Genomic DNA, 20,741 nt, shown 5'->3' on the forward strand with positions numbered 1-20,741 from the left:
AAAATAAGTTATCTAGCAAATGATTAGAATTCTTTCTGTATCAATACTCTAAATTTAACAGCTGGGCAATAGCTTTCTCCTTATTGACATGACAAGCCTATTGCCTGGCCAACATTGATTAATTTAGAGGACAATTATTTTCCCATTGGCATCAATGAGATCAGACTAGGGCCCCAAGTACTTCCATGTAGGATTGGTGTCACAGCAGATTTAATAAAGCTGGCATTTATATTCCAGGGAAGAACGGAAAAGCAAGATACAGAGAATGCAACACAGTCAAAAGTCACATAGAGCAGCTAGAAAGAAGATAAGAACAGAAAGTATTTCATAAAATAGAACTGAAGTAGCCCATTTTTGTAGAAAGGTGGCAAATATTTTTGAAACAAAGGAACAACCATGTAGTATGAAAAAAATGTAAAAGGCTAATTTAAAATTAGTAACATTTTTAAACAAATAATTCTTTTTTTTTAATTTAAAAGCATATATAATACGTACATGCTAATATATATGTCAGCAAGCGTATTGGTGTGACATTTAACATGTGGCTGCCTTTTGCAGTTGTTTGTGGTTTCATTCAAACTGGGGGCAAGGAGAGGGAGCAATCCCAAATTTATTCTAAGTAGGATGATGGTAGAGATTATCACTCCCAGGAACTCAGGAGACCGGAGGTGTTCTTCCCCTCCCTCTGGGGCTGTCATGGTGTCACATGCAGGTTTCCCCCAAGGCTTCTGGTGTGTGCTGCAGCCAGAGCCAGACCTCCAGACAGGAGGCACCTCTGCCAGTGCAGCACTTGCTTTGTTTCTGGGATAAAACTTGGGCCTGCAGAAATGTTTATGAGCCATTACTGACATAATGTGATCTAAATTAATCTTGTTTTATCTGTTCCAGTTAATGATACTTTAAAATTCGGTAGTCAGTAGAGAATAACTACGCTTTTAAGACTTTTCAATTTTCCAAATGCATAACTTAGAGTTTGTAATTAAAAGAAAGGCACCTCTGCTTTCTATGAAATAATTTTTGGGGCCTCCCAAGATATGAATTATAGTGAAAGACTGAACATCTTATAATTAACACTAATTTACATGCATGCTAGTGCTCTGTGCTAGTGGAATCAGATCCATTCATCCGTGTGTCTCAGAATCTTTACTGCTAAGAGGTAATTGAGGTTTTTCTATAATATAGGTAGAAGGGAGGGGTGAAAAAGGTATCTTTGTTCCATCTTTTTTGACTTACGGTCCTGCGAGTTGGTCAGTCTCTGTCATGAGCTCATTCTGCAGCTGCTTCATTCAGTGTTGTCTGTGGCCCCATACACAACCTTGACCCCCCAAGGTCATTCTTGCTATGGAAGATCACTTGTGCAGTGGGAGACATAAAGATGTAGGTATGTTGCATTTGCCCAAGCCAGCCGGGTGGGACCAAACTGCTTACAGGAGCCCCTTACGCAAAAAGGCCAAGCTCTGTTCTCCGCAGAGTCCTTTCAACAGAAACAAGAACCCTTTGGATTACGTAAAGATCTGAAATCTCTATATTCTGTTATTACAAAAATATTTTTTTTGTGTATTGCTGTAGTTCACCAGGAGTTTCATCTCCTGAGTGGACTCTGAAAGTTTTACTGACTTATCAAGCTCTTATAGGTCATGATATCAAAAGTATCCATCTTTTATAAACTTTTTCAATTGTCCTGGTTTCATCTAAGAGCTGCTGTAGGAGACAATTCTTCTGAAGAGCACGAATGACTGTTCTAATAAGGGACATATATTTCAGATTCCAGAAAGGTTTAATATCCGTCTAAGCAGCAAGGGTTTTCCCTTCCTTTAGAAGCTTGGATTGATGTCATCCTGCATGGAGCAGATGCTTTGCCATTGAACTTCTCTGATTATTTTGCCATATGAGAAGCTATAGGCCACTTTATTCACCAGCTGGTCATTATTCTATTGTCTTTCTTATTGCAATGAAGAGAAAAATGTGGAGAAAAATGATGAAGATATTTTCTTTTGCCAATTTTTCCTTTAATTTCAGAATATAATATTACTGAATTTTTGGCACTCTACATCCTATCTCATTCCTTAGGCCAAGGAGACTGAGTAGGACAGATTGCACAGGCAGGAGAATTACTGTTCTTTGCCATCAGTTATAGTCCTGTTAGGGACATTGAAGTTCTCCTTTGGCTTCAGAAGAACCTTCTTTATTGTGACTTTCAAACCCATATTTATTCCAGAATGCATTTCCTACAGCAGACTGTAATATTTTTTTTATCTCTTTGTATTGTTTTATATAAAGTGACTGGGCAATTGGTAGGAAGTTCACTCATGAGAAATAAATTACTAATAACTCCTATTAATTTTTTTCTCTTTCCTATTGTGAAGCTTGTTTTGTTTAGTGAGTCGTATATCAAAACTCTTTTAGAACATTCATTTGACTTTAAAACTTAATGCTCAGGATGCTGTAGTGCAATATACGTAACTTTTTATCTTTGTACATCAACAAATTTATTTTTTACAGATCACATCATATTTATCTGTTTATGAGGACTACTTTGTGAATTTTCTAATAAATAGAAGACCTTTGTCTTTTAGACTAATTTTTGCCAACATCACTGAATTGCGTAGAAAGGAAGAGACCACTTTCTAGGTTTTATCCCAATGTAAAATTACTTCATATCTCTGCTAACGTGGCTGAGAGATTTTGGCCCTTCTCTGTAACAGGAACATATCGTCCCGTCATAACGAGAAGACTCAGCACATAGGTATGAACGTGTCGTTGTGCATTAGTGGACGCACACACATGCAAAGACAGTGTCTTCTGGCCAGAGGAGTGTTGTGCCACAGCCACTGCTGGAAGTGGGTATTGGCCATCCAACCCTGTTCCATCTCGCTTTCAGCTGAAGTTGCTTGGGACAGCAGAGGTAAAAAGTCTTCCAGAGTCAGCAGGTGTCAGGTGAAACAGGGTTAGAAAAAAATTAAGATGTTAGAAGGAAAGTAGAATGTGAAATCAGATTATGGGATTAACTACAGTAGCAAGCAAGGAGGCAAATGTCTGGCATAGGGACCATGAGAACAGTCCAGCTACCACGAAAGCGAATCCACCTTATGGAATGAATGACCATGGCTGGCTGAACTTGACCAAACTGGACTAGATACAGAGAGTGAAGAGTTAACAGATGGTGACATGGAACTTATCCGTTTGAATGTTTTGGGGGGAAAAAATGATGAGATGAAATGAGATGAAGACATTGAGCATTCTTCAGGCAATAGCTGGAGAGTCTGACTCTTTCTGGACTGCCTAGAGATTTTTGAAAGCTGACTTACTACTGGGAGGCCAGGTCCTTTATGCAGCTTTAAAAAATACAAACAATGGATTTACTTTTTCCAACTGTGGTGCAGAAAACAGAGCTCTGACTTCCCACAGTTCCCTTCCCTCCATTTTATCCTGCACTTCATACTCCTTGATATCTCATTTCGCTTCCACCCCCCATCACTTCTCCACAACAGCAGCCGGGGCTGGCGCTCCTTTACCACAGAGCAAATTTATAAATTTTGCATGGCTTCCAAATCTCTCGCACATCAAGGCTTTCATAGACTGGAATTCAGTCAGCTTCTTGGCTAAGGGACACAGAGCCTTACCCTCATCAGAAGGGAAGGGACCCCCTGAGTCAAGCCCAGACTTCTGCTGCATGAAATGCAGAAAAATCCCATGAGCTCACTGAGCAAAACATGGTCTTTACCTTAGGCTAGCTTCAGTTACATGCTGGAGGACAGGATTCTGACGGGATATTTGCAGTCCCAAGTCTGAGTCTTTGGTGACCTTGCATTTAATTTTGACCACTCTCATTATGTTGTTTAGCACTTTGGCAAGGAGATGAGAGCACTCTACAGATCCATCTTGTCCTAACTGATGTACACAACACACAGAAGGTCAGATGCACAGCTCATGTCAGTCAGTAAGTGGTACAAAGTCCCATCAGTTTTAAATTTGGCCCATAGCATTTTGGCTGATATCTTTTACTATATCCATATCCTGGAAATAACTACAGCTCACTGAACAGTTTTAAAACATCTATAAACCTGAGGAGTGTAGCAACTGCAGTGATGGCTTCAATAAAAATATGTTCAGTGCCAGATTATGAATCATGCTGTTATAAAGCCAGAGTAATTCTGTTGATGTCATTGGAGTTACTTTGGCATTACATTATCATGACACAGATCAAACCTTAGCTCACAAGTGGCTCCATATTGCTTTGAAATTTTTATGGATTCCCTTTTGTCTCACTTGTTCTCTTTATATCATGTTTGTTTGGTTTGGCTTAAGAAAATAATTCAGGATTTACCCATAGCCCTTCCTTATTTTTTTTGGTCTGAAGTCAGTTGTAGAGGGTTTTGTTTTGTTCTGAAGAAAAAAAGAAATAGCAAACACGCTGCCATTCTTTTCTTTGTATTTTATGAGCTAGCAGCCAAGAGCTCCCATTCTTTGGATTTCTGGAGGGGTTTTAAAGTTTCATCCTTTTTAAGCTGAAAGGTGTTGCAAAGTGAACATCGTTTTGTCTCTTTTCATCCCAGCATGAAGAACCTGGGGGCTGTTCAAGCTACTATTTGCAGACAGATGATTAAATTCTGGAGGCCTGCAAGACTGGGGCCTTGCAACTCCTGTAGCTGTCAGAAGTCATTCTGGCCAGAGACATCGCAGCTTTGTATTCAGCATAATTGAAGCAACCACTTGGAATTGTTTGTATGTAAGGAACAAAACAGTAGGCACTGAGACTTTATTATTGAAAGCAGCTGCAGGAGAGGAAGTCCTGCAGCCAGGGGTTAGTAAATCCTGCTTGGGACATTTTAGTACTGCAATTCAAATTCTCATGATCCTTTCTGTGAGGCTGGAAGCTATTTTGCACTGTCTTCTACCTGTTCTGTCCCATTCTTCCCTCAAGTATTAAATCTGTGAAACCAAATTTAGAAATATTGGAGGCCTCGCTGTGATCCCACAGCTTTCTGTGAGAATATAGCAGGTTGTATATACCGCCCCTGTAACTTTGATGATCTAGCATTGTAAAACCAGATAGGGGAGGCTATAGCTGGAATTAATTGTGGAAACTCTTGCCAACTTCAGTGGGGTTGGATGTGCATATTTCAGTGGGCTGCAGTTGCTTACAATGAAATCCTTCCTGCTTAGCTGGGGCACTGCTACACCAACCAGACTCTCACGTTGCTTGCTCAGAGGTGGGGAGAGCAGGGAGGAAGGGGGAGTGGGTCAGGCAACTCAACAGAACTGCAAATTTAGAGTGTCAGTGGGGAAAAGTGGATTCCCCTAGAGACCTTCATGTGGAGATACAGGCCATTTAACTTCAGTGCCTTTGTCTTTCCACTGACTGTACAGAGCCTGTGAACTCCTCCCATGTTAATACTGCATTTCTTGATATGCTTCTCCAATGGCCACCTCCATTCTGCTTAAATCCAGTATTTGGCTGTCTGTGTGGAAAGGATGAGGAGCCAGAAGGAAATGTGAGGTGTCTCCATCTCCCTGGGATCTATAATGCAGAACTTCCTTCTGAGGAGACTTCAGGGCAACATGAAATGTCAGTTCCTAGCTTCAGCAGAGTAATTACAGCACTTCAGAGCACTTCATCGAAGAGTTGATGGCTCTACTCAGACCCTCTGCCCTAGAGTGTCTCCTAATGACAAGGTAATAGGGTATCCTGGGTGAAAACACCGTGCCTTTTGAAGTTGTGGCTGTCTCTGTGCTGCCAAATAAAAGGTGAGGGACTGATCCCTGGCCCTGAAACCAAAACTGACTGTTTTGTACCCCCACTGTTATGGGCCACCTCTTTATAGCAGGTAAGACTTAGAGAAAATAGTCAGAGCACTGAACCCCAGAGCCAGGGAGTGAGCCAACGGCTACACAGCATCAGTGTACCTGAAGGTTATGTCCCTCGTGCTAAAGAGAAGTGATCAAGGGAGTACTCCCTGACCCATAGGCCAAGTGGCACAGACTGGCTTGTGTCCATGCTGCTTAGGGCTAGCTTCTTTTGGAGCAGGTTGGCCTAATCCACACTACACAGCACATGGCTTTAGCTGTTTTCTGACTCCCAGGTGATGTTTCTATGATCATACACTGTGATGATACTTCTGTGTGTTTTTTTTCAGCTCAGAGGGGGATCTTATTAATTAATACAAGATGGGAGGGTGTAAAGAAGACAGAGCCAGTATCTTCTCAAAAAATCTGCTTGAGCATAAGAAACATCTTTTTACTGTAAAGATGATTGAAGACTGGAAAAGGTTGCCGAGAGAGGTTGTGGAGTCGCCATCTCTGGAGATGTTCAAAACCTGACTGGCCATGGTCCTGGGCAACCAGCTCTGGCTGACGCTGCTCTGAGCAGAGGGTTGGACTAGATGATCTCCAGAGGTGCCACCCAACCTCAACGATGCTGTGATTCTGTGGCTGTAAGAGATAGCATCCATCATCATCTCAAGAGAGAGATTTCTGGGCATCCATGGGTGACTGAGGTTCAGAATTCGGGGTAGTTTCCAAGTGAAGAGCGATGCGCCTAATGTTTACATTCAAAGCATTAAGCAGGGCGGGAAAGGAGGCAGGGGGCTGTTTACTGGGACTTATGTGGGGTTTATCTGCCTATACCCCAGTTCAGATGGGTCCTCTCCTTAAGTTAGGCCAGATTATTCCACTACACTTTCTGCTTAGCTGTATTTGGGCTATGTTTAGGTTAGAGTACTAACAAATTTGAGCAAACGTGGCAGAGCTGTAGCCAGTGGGGCTGTGGCCTGCTCGCTAGCCCTGCCTGCTGTGGCAGGTACCTGTACATGCCATGGCTGTGCTGCTGCACAGCTCTCCCCACACTGCCTCCACTCTCACACCCATATCTTCTTCAGGATTTATATAGCATCAGAATTTTAGCACCAATTTGAGGCAGCCATAAGCTGTTGGACAACTTTCTTTTTTCTGCCCTTACACAGATTAGATTACCCACCCGCCCCCAAACTTTGTCTGTGGATGTTGTATTTATTCACCCAGTTTTCCTTTCTCTCGCTCTCTCACCTGCTGCCAGGTAGCCATTCTGCCATTTCTTTTTTTTTTGACTGCCTTTTCTGAACTGGATTCTCAGCATGCATCATGTAAGCACGCGCGGTAGCGCAGAAGAAGTAGGGGTGGGGAGAGATGCTTCTGGCTGTTTAGAATGGCTCTTCCAAGCTGAGCAGCTGTGTCTTTTCTAAATGGATGTGATGGTTTAATGACGGTCTAAACTAATGTGAAATCAGGTTATTGACTTGTGTTTTGAGACCTGATGGTGCTTCCATACCTGCATTGATGTTTCATTTTCTCTGTGTTTTTTTCAGCCTCTGCAGTTAAAAGAAGGTAGTAATAGAGGTGGGGAGAAGGGAAGCTTGTTAAAATGATCTTAAATCAAAAGCTAAGAAATTAACTACTACAATGCCAAACCTGCAGCTGTTGCTAACAAAATTAAATACACCATTCCATTTGGCTAAAATTGTGCAACTTAATCCATTTTATTATTCAGATGCCTTGTTTACAATGCTAAAGTTTTAATGAAAACAGATTTATTTTAGTTTCATCTCTTCTGCTCTTTTGTCCTCAGGAGGGAATATTAGGCAAGGAGCTCCCATTTCCCCTCTGCAGCAAATGTCCCACGGACCAAGCAGGGGAGTTACGAAGCGGGAGCTTCCCCCCCAGCTGAGCTGGCAGGACTCAACATAATCATTTAAGCATGAACCAGCCTGGTTTTCTCTCCACTTACATAAATCCATAATACTTAAATCCATAGTCCTTCACTGCTGAATTACTGCCAGTGGTTTCCAAATACAAACTCTTTATTAAATAAACAGGGATCAGATGACATGCGTTAGAGTGCAGATGACCAGTGCTACTATAGATGGCTTCTATCTGAAAAACACAGATTTGTAGGGGGATGCTGGACGCATGCAAGAAAGGCTTACCAGGCACAGATGGCAGTGCTCATTTATAGCTGAAGAGCAAGGATGTAATAGTATTAACAAGTGAAGGGTCTGATTTTGTACATGAGGAAAGTGAAACCCATCACATGGAGATGCAGGAGAGAAAGTCACTGATACGAGCAACTGGCAATATTTTCCTGCCTAGTTCATTGTCAGCTACATCATGTTGGTAGGGAATCTCACAAGTCCATCTGCATTGCCCGCACTCCACCATCATCTTGTGGGCCAGGGTCTACATGAGGGCCAATGTGTTTCACAGAGATTCTAAGAGCTGGACAGGCCGCCAGTCCCACTCTTCCGCAGCATCATCTCCTTTACTCCAAAGCAACAGGTGAAAGTATTGAGATGTGATACTTCAGTGGTGCCTTGGAAAAAAATTCCTCATGGGAGATGTAGCCATGTTGGATTCTCTATTAAATAAAACCTAAGCAAGCCTATTTATACCCTCTTCAGACCCTTTTAGAAAATCTATCTTTACTCAGGATCAGTACTGTAACTGTAGGGTCTGTGAGGATGGAAGAGAACAGAGTAAGAACTTCCCATGTCTGTTAACCCGAACTGGAAAGTGTGGGGATTAAGGTAGTACAAACACATGTATTTCCAAGAACATAATTGGCCACTTTGACGAGACTATCAGACTTTTCAGACCTACAACGTTTAAGCAGTTTATTCTGACTTGCTTATATCAAGATGGTATGCCTGATGCTCTGCAACAGAAAAATACCTGGTGACTGGTTAATTCCAGTGCAAGTGTTACAGCTGCATGGTCAGGTGGTTTCATCTCTTCTGTTTGCATTCTGTGAATCATAAAGCCTGCTACTGGTTTGCACTCAGGAAATTATCTGAGTTTTTGCAAAAAGAAGTGTTGAAACCACATTTTTCTCTGAAAATGCCATATATAATTGAATTTTTTTTTAGGAATTCTCATTGCTACAGTTAGCTCACTGAGCTGTGGTCAGTGTGTGTTTTCTTGACTATCTGGTTATTTGCCTTTGTTCATAGTTTGCTTTTTTGTTTGTTTCTTTGTTATTAAACAGAAAGTTATATATTGAAAATTATTTCACATGATGTCTCTGTTCCCATCAGTCCCTGAACAGTAAAATGGTGTCATGTAATGTTTTGTTCAGCTGACTAACTGCATCTACATCTATAAAATGATTCAGTCTTGAGTGGCCAGAGGCTCATCTTATTATTTTCTTCCCCTTAAATAACTCTTTAAATAAAACATTGAAAATGAAAATGCGGTTCATTGGTTATTGACTTTTTTAAAATAAACTGTTATCTTTCTGAATATAATTCACTTCTTCAAGGTTGAAATTCTGAGTGTAAATATTAGCTCAATTAATGGAAATTGTATGCATAAAACCTTAAGCACGATGCTGGAAATCTTTCCTCCTCTGTGTTCCCAGGTACAGTCCCTTCTTAGTACCTCAGGCTTGCGGGGGAGGATTTGGCCATAATGCAACTTACAGAAATATATATTTTTTCAAGGTCTCTGGAGCAGGGAGAAGGAAGTGCTAAATTCACAAGAACTTCAGTTTAATACTTTTGATTTCATGCTTTCCATTTGTATAATCATGTCAATTTTATAATGGCATAGAGTAGCACTAAAACATTCAATCCAGCATAATCCAATTACTATTTCACTCTCACAGGCATGTCTTATTCTTAGAAGAAAATCACCAAGTATGATTATTTTATGGATTCGCATGTACACTTGGTACTGTAAGTAAGCTATGTTGTGATATTTGCCTTTGTTTTCCCATGTAGCTGTTATTGAGAGGTTGTCTCAGTGCTGTGACATGGAAGGAGATAACAGTTCTAAAAGGTTATTTCATAAACTATGACAGGGGTGCACTTCTTACAAGCAAGTTTGCCAGTGTCTCAAAACAGAGTTTGCAGGGTCAGTTTTCTTTTTGGGGGGAATTTTCTTCTGCCCCCGCTTAGGGTAATACCCCCTGAGCAGCATCAGCATTTTCAGGGATGCACAGATGTGTCTCCAAGGGAAGTTTCATTACTTAAGCCCCCCTTCCAGTGACAGCTCCATGTCCGGAAGAGTGAGCTGTGATGGTGATGTAAGCTTGATTTATTACTTGTAGCTGTTGCCAACATGTTTGTAAAAATTCTCCTCAGATGCCAGATGAATTGGGCAAGACATGAATTTTGTGTCACAACTGCAGCTGAGGAGAGTAAGCTGTAACCAGCACCGCAGCACAGCTTCTAGAGGTGACATCTCCACTCCACCAGTAGTTTTTCAGATGCTGTGAAATTCATTTTCTTTCCACATTAGGACTGGGGGAAGAAGGCTGCTTTCGTTACTTTTCAGGCTCTAAATTTGTCTCTTTCCTCCTTTGCTGTGAGACGGACGTTGTTCGTTCCATGTATTGCGTTTTTCGAGACTTGCAAGGGGTTCCTAGGAAAAGGTGTGTTGTAGTGCTACACCTCCAAAGAGCTGGGATCAGCGGACTGTATCATTGTGATCTGAGCTAGTGAGCAGGAGGAGATCTTCTGTCCATCTGTGAAGGCAACAAGAACAGGTAGAGGGAAATCTTATGAGTAGTTATGGCTGAGTAGGTCAGGGTAGTGCAGCCACCATGGAAACAAAACAGAAGTCCAAGAATGTAGCAGTGATACTTAAGGCAAAGTGGGTTAACAGTTATTTTAACACTCAGGTATCCAGTGCCCAAATTCCCTAAACAGGTTTTGCTTCTGTTACAAAAGTACTGGTAAAATTATTTTTTATATCAGGACCAAAGTTCAAATCTTGAAGGTCACGAAGACTGTCAGTGTGTAGCTCAAGGTCTCCGAGGTTTGCCACCTTCTCTAGTCTGTAGGGCCACAAAGCTCTCCCGTTGCATCTGACCCTGCTGCCAGGTTGCACTCCAGACTCCAGGACCATGGGTCAGGCTCCACACTCCAGCTTTCTATGAGGATACCCAGAAAGCACCACCATATCCTCTCCAGAGTTAGCTTTACCCTCATTTTCCCTTCAAAATATGCTGGGCCTTTTCAGGTAGGCTTCTCTCCCTGCCTGCTCCTGCAGCTCTGGGAGCGGTATTGGTTATTGGCAATTAGTGAGGCTGCCCTTCAGGGCTGATTTCCTGGATTAGATGAACATGTCCCATTGTCAGGTTTTCCAAAAGTTGTGGCTTTTTCTGAGTGAGCGCTGGCTCAGTCTCACAAATCCCATCCTTCCCTTCTGGTTTTTCCTTCCTGCTTCTTTTCTGCATGTAACCACCTCCCCAGCAGCACCTGCAACACGGAGGGAATTCAGAAAGGCACGTAGTGACCTTATGCTGCGGCTGCCGGTGGCTTTAGGAAGGTGGAAGAGATGCAGCTCTGCTGCCTCTCAGCCCTGTAAAAGGGTAAGGATAAGGCCAGTAGGATGTGCTGCAGGAACTGGGAGGCTGTGGGAAGGTTTCACTGCGCTATGGCAATATTAATACAGCATTATGAGGAATCCCTAAATGACTGATTAACTGTCAAATTGTGATGCTGTGCCCGTGCATGATGGTACCTGGGAAAAAATGCAGTGAGGCAAAGTAATTACAATACTAACCTGGAGTTTCTTTATAGGTCTTTGTGGTTTTATCCCCTCTTCTTTTTCTCAGTTTTTTTCTCCTCCTTTTCATTTCCTTCTTTGCCCTTCATTTTCCTTCTTTATTATTTATAAAATTCCCTTTTATTATTTTCTTCCCATCTAGTTTCTTTCATTTCTCCTTTTCTCCTAGCCCCTTTGTGCCCCATATTGCATTTGCCTTCTGTTAATCAGTCCTTCCCCAGATCCTGATACCTCATGGGAACTGTCGTTCAAGGGCTTTAAGGCTGATTTTACAGTTTTTCCTCTCTTGTTCTTTTCTTATCTGCTTCACAGGGGTAAGGGCTGTTAGTCTGACTGGCAGAGCGTTCCTGTTGTGGCTGCTGCTGCTGGTGGAAGAACAAACTTGCTGAAGGTCCCTGAAGGGACCTTACCAAGGTCCAGCTGAATATTTGCAGTGTTTCACACACAGATTAGGCACTTCACAGAAAAGCTATTTTGATGCAGTCACAGTGTAATGTTTGTGTATAAGGTGGGAATGATGATGGTGCAGGGGGCGCAGAGAAGGAGAAGAATGAAACAGGCTTTCCAAATGTATCGTTACAAAAATACTCGTTTAATCAAGGGGAGGAAAGGACCGCCATCTTTTTCATAGGTATTAGAAACGGTGTGTTCCTGGAGTTGTTGGTTTCAATTTTCAGCTATGATAGGCCAGCTGTTATGTCATTTGCTGGCATTAATTACTGCAGGACTTAAGCTAATCTTGTTTCTGAAGAAGCCCAGCTGAGGTGGGCAGCTCCAGGTTTGTCTCTCTGGCTGGCGGCAGGGAGGGTTTGGTGGTGCTGGGGCGCATCTCTGAGCCAGCCCCGTTTCTCCTGTGCTCCCGCCAGCTCTTCCATGGGGTGGCCCATGTGCACGGGGCTCCAGAGGAGCCTCGGCAGAGCTGCTCTCAGCTCCCCAGGCCAAGCGTGGCGAGAGCCATTGCACAGCCCTGGGCAGCCGGGTCCTGCAGCTGCCTCCACAGCTGCAAGCACTCAGGGGCAGGGGGAAAGAATAGGCAATTTTTTAAATCAGGATTTACTCATTACATCTGGGAGCTCTCTGATGACATGTCTTTCTAGAAGATTCTCCCTGTCAAAAGCAAGCTTATTACCAATTCAGTTTATTCTCTCCTATTAGGTTGAACCATAGAGCAGCTGAGTTAAATTGACATCATTGCGTATTACCCAAAGAATGAAATTATTTAGAATTAGAAAGCCTGTTCCCCTCCCAAACATTTCTTTTTAAATTCAAAGATAAATTTAAGTCACTCTTAACACAGCAGAAGCTGCCATGCTGCAGCCAGAGGATGAGCTCCTGCTTTGGATGCGGGAGCCAGGCCCCCCTCCGCCAGCAGCCTGTGGTACCCCCTGGGGAGCGATGCCACGGGGTGTCAGGGCTCCCCAAAGCATGGGGCTCAGCCTGCACGAGGCTCGCATCCCGCATGAACAGTCAGAGGCTTCCCAGTGTTCAGGAAGTTAATAATCACTTATGAACTCAGAAGTTTTTAATGGCTTTTAAACTCAAATTTAATTTCACTTTCAATCAAGTTGTGTCAAATTTAGTTTAAGATTAGGTGACAGGCAGTCAGGCTGAACTGCTGCTCTGTACCTCTCCGTTTTGCTTTCCTGCCAGCCCTGGATGAGTAGATTTACTAGATTTACTTTTTTTTTAATTTGCATAAAGGTAGAGGTGAGTGTGCTCAAAAGCAAATATCTGCATTCCCCAAAGCCTTTGTTATGCAAGTAAGCAAGCAACACCAATGTGAAATGCCATTGTGTGACATTTGCAGCACTAAATATCCAATTTTGTGTTGGGCAGAATTTTATTTTTTTTTTCCTGATGCATAGCTTGATTTCTAAGTTATTTTCTGGCTTTTCCTGTGACTACAGAAAGGATGTTGGGGATGACAGAGAAACTGTAAAGTCTTTGAGGTTCGTATTGGCATGTATAAGTCATATGTTTGAACCTGAGTCAATCCCCCAGAAATTATTTTCCCCCAGGCTAGATTGGTGGGCATCCCTGTTTCCTTTTTTATTTTGGTTTTTTTTTCTTGCTTCTGCTATGTGGGTCATAACCAGCTTCCTAGGATTGTCTGAACATTTTTACTTTGTAAACTTAGTGGCTGTGCCCTCAAACATCTCTCTGCTTGCTTCCTCTGGCACACTGTATTTCGTACAGTTTTCAGTCTGATGTACTAAAAGCATTAAATGGAGTGTTGACAAGCATTTTGTGCTTTATGGCTTGGTAAGCGTAGGAGATGGGTGTTCATTGGACTCCTCTAGGTAGAAATGCCCACAGCATGACTGCTGGTGATTGCTGGGGACCAACCTGACTGGTCTCTTCCTCCAGCCTCCCCTACAAAGCGTTACTTCCTTATAAGAACCTTATAGAAAATTTATTTTAATAGTGCCTTGCAGAGTTGGAATTTTAAATTTCAGAGAGTCCAGACCGTTGCCCCCACTCTCAGAGCTACCGTTTTAAAACAAAAGATGCTATGTCTTTCTTAATTCTAGGTGGGATTTAATCATAGCCTCTGTTCCATCTTTTTTGCCCCTGTTCCAGAGGAGAGACTGTTTTACACACAACTCATGATGGGTTTTTTGCAGTTAAACATTTTTTTGCCTTAGTTTGAAAGGGTGTCTTACTATGTGTTTTCTCTTGCTAGATGCTTTCATATGCACCTTCTTTCTTTTCCTAGTAATTAAGTGTCTCAAGCTGGCAGCAACTTCCAGACTGTCCCTCTGCCTAAGTGAGCTATCCTGAGTGTAAGCCGAGAGTTAAACAGAAACAGCTCTGTTCTCTTCACTCCTGTGATCTTACATCAGTTCACCAGTTATTATTTCCTCTTGTCAAATGAAGCAATAGCAAAGCTTTGAAATGATGTTGCGGCTTTTCCAAAGAACAATTTCCCTCTCCTTCTCTCGCCTCCTTCTGCCTTTCCCTGTATATTTGATAGTACATCAGCTTCCTCTTGAAATGATCCCCAGTAGAGCACTTCAGCTATTTCAACCGGAGTTTTTCTGAAGGTATTTTTTTAAAAACTAGCTTCTACAGCAGAGTTTGGTTATAATGAAGAGCAATAAAAAAATCCTTCTGCCTTGGAGAGCCAGTCTTGTACACACTAATGTATGTGGTGAACTCTGTGCCTGGAATATCCCCACTGGAATCAGTCAGTGGTATTGTTTGCACACACAGAGTTAGGCACCTGTGTAAGTGCTTGCAAGGTGATGGCTTTAAATCTCACTAGAAGCTAAAAAGATATGCATTGCTGTGCAGGAGACACTAAACCAAGACAACTCATAGTCATTGTCATTTTTTTTTTATTATCTGTGTTTCTAAAGTGGTTGTTATTTAGCAACACATATAATGAAGAGAACAACAGCGATGATCTTCCGAAGAATTTCTTCACCCCGCTCCAATACTTGTCATCATTTTCATCTAGGCAGGATATTCAGGAAACTTGCAGTCTGGGTAATTTCACAGTGATGCTGAGTGAATATCTGATATGACAGAAGACACCAACGGCTACAGGATTTAATCCTAGCACAGTTTTTCAGATTAATAAATGACATAACCAAAACCCCTCTAGACTTAGTTTCTTGCTGTTACTGCAGGATCGAATTTGGGCTTCATCTGCTCCAGTGTTTCTCTTTGATGTAATTGCCTAGGAAATCACAGAACAATAGTCTTTTGAGTAGACAGGATTTTAAATGCTTATGAGTTTGAAAATAAGGACCAGATAAGGACTGTATTAGGAGTCAGATTAATGGCGAGCCTGCAGTGCAGAGATCTCGGGTGAGGTGCTGTCATCAATACCTTTGGCTCAGAGGAGAAGTTATTCTGCATGGAGTTGTTTGCAGCGTGCAAGTGGAACAGGAGCAGCCTGTCTTGGTGGCCCAAATCTTCACATAAATCCTGGCATGGACAGCATATGTTCAATGAAGTTCATAATTCTTACAGCCTTTCTGTACAAAGCTTCATGTTGAACTGAACAATGATTTAGGATGCAATAGGCTATTTACAATATTACAGGGTTTTCCTGGGGGCATTGCTAATACCAGTGCACCATGCCAATCCAGAATAGCTGGAAAAAAGGATGCTTGGAAAGCTGGAAAGATTTTTGTTCACAATAACACACAGTGTCAATGAATTGTGCAATGGGAAGTCTGTAAGCATGGATCTTTCTGGGGGATGAATGAAGCGGAGGAGAAATGACGCTTCTCAGAGCTTTTGTTTCAGACTCTAAGCAGCTTTTGGTATTCATCATCATTTGCAGTTGCTGGTTTTTAAGATGTGTCTGTAAACAAAGGACTTCTTAGAAAATGTCTTTTTCAAGGGTAGACTGAAAAAGGGTGGAAGACTTTATGAAGCAAAAGTTAACAGCTTCCAAAGTACAACAATATAAGCAAGTTAATAAACATTGAGTGGTAGGTCATAAAATTCCTTTCAGATTTATATAAGAAAACAATACATTGTATAAAATCATAGAATAGATGACCTTTATTTCTTTAAAAGCCTCAGCAATTTCTTTTTAATGGCAAGTATTTGGAAATACTATTTCCTAAATAAAAAATGTCATACTGCTTAAGTTATGGTAACAAGAGTTTCAGCGCTTGTTTTTCTCCCTTCCCTTTCTCTAGGACGGTTGCACTGCCTTCACTGGGTTAGCCTAGCCCTGGTTGTGATGGAGAAGGAAGCCAGCCAACTCGAGAGGGACCATGTTCATAGTGTATATGAGAAAATTGCTCCTTACTTCAATGACGCACGCTACAAAGCATGGCCGAAGGTGCAGCAGTTCATTTCAGAGCAGGAACCAGGCAGTCTGATTGCTGATATTGGTGAGTGGGGCTGTTTATCACATTGGTAATGACAGACTAAGTATCTCCTCTCTTTCTATCAAGCAGTATTTGCAGCAGAAGAGTTTGGAGCATTTGAATCAAACTGGGGAATCAAAATGCCCAGACTGACTATCAAATTTGCCTCCTGCTTTGCTCCACCATTCATAGATATATGAAGACAATTTGACTTTTCCCAGCATCCAGCAGGTCCACTAAACTGAAGTACTAAACTGAAGCTAAATTTATGATGTCATTTGTGGATGCTAAAATTGTGTATTAGTATGATAATTCTGGAATTTGAAATCTTGCTTAGCTCTTACAACATGTATTTTGTGTGGCCAATTAGAAGCAAATATCATGACACTGTCCTGAGTGCTTTGGGGAACGACGTGTGACAGTTTTTAATTCCCCAAAGGTTTCATAGAATCATAGAATCATAGAATACCAGGTTGGAAGGGACCTCAAGGATCATCTGGTCCAACCTTTCTAGCACGATCTAGATGAGATGGCCCAGCACCATGTCCAGCTGAGTCTTAAACGTGTTCAGCGTAGCGGAGTCAACCACTTCCCTGAGGAGATTATTCCAATGATTGACTGTTCTCATTGTGAAAAATTTACCTCTCGTGTCCAATCAGGATCTCCCTGGGAGTAACTTGTACCCGTTACCCTTTGTCCTCACCATGGGACTCCTTGTAAAAAGGGAGTCTCTGTCTTCTTTGTAGCTCCCCTTTAAGTACTGGTGCATGGTGATGAGATCACCTCTAAGCCTCCTTTTCTCAAGGCTGAACAAACACAGCTCTCTCAGCCTGTCCTCATATGGCAGGCTTCCCAGACCCTTGATCATCTTGGTGGCCCTTCTCTGGACCCCCTCCAGCCTGTCCACATCTTTTTTTTATAACGGGGACCAGAACTGTACACAGTATTCCAGGTGTGGCCTGACAAGCGCCAAGTAGAGAGGGATAATGACTTCTTTATCTCTGGTGGTGATGCCCTTTTTGATGCAACCCAGCATCCTATTGGCCTTCTTGGCTGCAGCAGCACACTGTTCACTCATATTGAGCTTCCTGTCCACCAGGACCCCCAGGTCCCTTTCCATGGAGCTGCTCTCTAGCCAGGTGGATCCCAGTCTGAGCTGCACTCCTGGATTATGTTTTCCCAGTTGCAAGACCTTACACTTGTCTTTGTTAAACTTCATAAGGTTCTTGTTAGCCCACTCTTCCAGCCTATCCAGATCTTCCTGCAGGGTGGCTCTCCCTTCCAGAGTGTCTACTTCCCCACTCAGTTTGGTGTCATCTGCAAACTTCATCAGGCTACATTTGATCCCATTATGGAGATCACTTATGAAGATATTGAATAGCGTTGGGCCCAGTATCAGTCCCTGGGGGACCACACTTGTGTAGTCTCCCCACTATAGCATGGCAACATTTGTAAAAGAGAAAAATTACTGAGGGTTGGGCTAATCACACTAACTTTTTGGGTGTCATTCAAACTTTACCATATACTTTTCCCAGTTATCACAGTCTAAATGCTGGGTGCTATATTCCTACCAGATCTTGGCAGATTTTGCAATGTTTTCAGTGTGAACAAAGACAATGCATACAAAGAACCAGCACATTGAATTTTTACTGATGTCACAGACTTTGGACTTTGTTAACACTGTAATTTAAGCTCAGGCTTGGCTCCTGGCCTTTGGCCTGCAGAGGCTGCTGGCACACTCTTGTGGTGTCCATGGCTGGAGACAAGTTTCGTGCGAGACTCAATCGCCAAGAGTGGTGGCACAGTGCTGGAGACGAGTCTACCTGCAGGGCTTTCCTCTACCCCTCCATCCCTGGGAATCAGCCTCTGGTGTCGGATTAGAGGAAATGTATTTACTAGCTGTTGTTTGGCTTGTACTGGAGCCTTTCCCTCCAAAAGTGAAAACCGGAAAAAGTCCTGGAGTCCTCTTCCAATCAGAGCTCCAGGGTAGTCCTCTTTCTGCTCTTTCTCCTTGGAAAATAGACCCTAGTATTAGCCAAGTGCTGGCACCATTTCACAGCACCTCTTCTCAGCCGGTGCCGGTCAGGCATGGGAAGGACTGAGCGCACTCCAGCTTTTCTCTGGATATCTCTCCTTCATTTCATTCCAGGGAGATGGGATCAGCAGTTAATATTAGACAAGCAGTTAGCAGCAGACTTCTATCTGCAGCTCAGCAATGATTCATCTCCCATTCAAATGGCATAACAGATTGATGGGGCTGAGAGGCTCCTTACTGAACATAGGGACCCACACAGCATTTCAGAATAGGTGCTATGGGATGGCTGTAACCTAAATATAGAGACTTAAATATTTGGAAGGCTCCAAAATAACTATACTTTTTTTAAAAAATGAATTATAGATAAAATCTGGGCTCTGACCCAAGCTTAATGTTTGAAGTAAGCATAGCCATAAACAGGATGTGAACTAAGGTCTGCACAAGGTACAGGGTATTATGCTAGCCCGATGCATTTACCTCCCTGATCTTAATCTGAACTATGATTTTTATGGTGCAAGTGAGAAGGCAAGTTTTTAAAATTAATAATCTACCTTAAAATACACTTTGTGTTAAGATCCAGATAATTCTGCAAACAAATTACCAAGAATTTAGATAAGATCTGTTTTACTGCTGACATTAAAATCGTTATGTAAAGATGTCTGCCTTTATTTCAACACAAGAAGTATTTCAATTTGGGAAGATGTTAATTTCCGTGTCGCAGGCTCCATTATGAAAAGGAAACTGTGTGGAGATACCAGAAAAAGAAACTCCACTGTTGTCATGGTGACAGCAATTAGCAGCAGTTAAAACAGCAAACAATGGATTTAATGGTTTGGTCTAATAGTGACTTCATTACTTAGCAGTCTAGTTTGTCTATCAGCATTTCAATCCACAGGAATAATTCAGTGCTGTGCTCCCACTACATGATGCTTTCACTTAGCATTTTGAGTCTATTACAAGCAGAATTGCACTAGCATCATTACCATAAATATTTTTGATTCCATATGTGGTGGGAAGGCCAAGGTAAATGCTCCCTAGCAATCCCACTTGAACACCTCCTGTCACGCAGCAGAGAGCCTGCTAGACAGAAAGGAGCAGTCTGTGCTCATTGTACTGTGATGGTAAAAAATAACCTGAATACCACTGCAATTGTATCATCTCCTTTAAAATGGGTGGAGAATTTCAAGCTATTAGGCCAGTCAAGGGCGTACATCATGGCTTATGTCAGGAATATATTTTCTTTTGTACAGACACCAAATATCCGCCTTTCTTTCTCCTCCTCATTATTTCTTCAGGCTGTGGAAATGGCAAATACCTTCACATCAATTCTCAAGTCTATAAACTGGGTTGTGACTACTGTTTCCCGTTGGTGGAATCAGCACGAAATGAAGGCCATGAAGTAATGGCATGCCATGGCTTGTATCTGCCTTATCGAAGTGAGTGCTTTGATGCTGTCCTGTCCATTGCTGGTAAGTTCTGCATACTGCCAATGTCGATAGGTCAGACCTTTAAAGGGTCCAAAGCATTTAGTTTCTTCTAGGTTTGTTTTTTTTTCAGTGACCAACAGAATATTTTGGGGTTTGTAGACCAGGTAACTCTATAGTAACACAAGAAATGTATATTATTGCAAACTCAGTGAAAAACTGCAAAAAGGGTAAGTCACACGGATGTGAGCTGTTTTATTCTGCTCCAAGCACAACAAAAGTACAATATGCAAAACAGGAAAGGAGAGCCTTATTTTTGCCTTATTACATAGCAGAAATTTGAAGTGTTGGCTCTATCAGGAGGAAAATACAACAAAACTTGCTTAGGAACACTGAGCGTATTCGAAGCTCAGTATTAAATCCTTCTGCACCTTTCCAAACACTGCTTTTTAGTCCCATGCTCCATGGTTTGTTGGCAAACACAATCATTTTTGTGCTGATGAGGATGACCATGACACTGTTCTGGCTGGAAAGTAACCGGCAAAAAGAAAGGTTGCTTTTAGCCGAATCAGTTACCCACTGCTTCACTGCAGAGAGACCTGTTTCAGCCAAAGCAGGAGATAATGCAGAGAAAGAACAAGGAGCCGATGACAAAGCAAGCAGAAGTGCTTGTTTCAATGGCACTGCTGCCTTAAAATATTCATCAAATAACCTCAGATTTCATTTGTTGTAAGATTTTTCCTTTTTATTTAGTTGCCCTTTTCAATGCAACTTAATGTTGGAGGAACTACCTGTCTCTGCCACTTTTGAAGCAGACATTGAATGGTAGCTCAACCACCTTTTAAAAGTTAGGTATTAAGCTCATGCTGATTAAAAGTTGGACAATACTGTCAATAAAACAAATTACAG

General features: G+C 42.1%; 1 protein-coding gene across 3 annotated transcripts in view; it reads left to right on the top strand.

Moving 5' to 3' along the window:
* The window catches only part of LOC104020286 (putative tRNA methyltransferase 9B), a 50,689-nt gene that overhangs the window by 12,902 nt on the left and 17,046 nt on the right, over positions 1–20,741 (top strand). For 2 of the 3 annotated variants that reach the window (XM_087758673.1, XM_087758671.1), the window contains exons 2-3: positions 16,200–16,397; positions 19,704–19,877. In XM_087758673.1, coding sequence (XP_087614799.1) covers positions 16,244–16,397; positions 19,704–19,877 — 328 coding nt within the window. In that variant the 5' untranslated portion in view covers positions 16,200–16,243. The remainder of the gene's footprint in view (positions 1–16,199; positions 16,398–19,703; positions 19,878–20,741) is intronic. The other variant, XM_087758672.1, reaches the window with a different exon arrangement.

Source organism: Nipponia nippon, unplaced genomic scaffold (assembly GCF_047370975.1).
Source record: "Nipponia nippon isolate SJK-2023a ecotype South Korea unplaced genomic scaffold, ASM4737097v1 scaffold_2, whole genome shotgun sequence".
Taxonomy (NCBI): Eukaryota; Metazoa; Chordata; class Aves; order Pelecaniformes; family Threskiornithidae; genus Nipponia; species Nipponia nippon.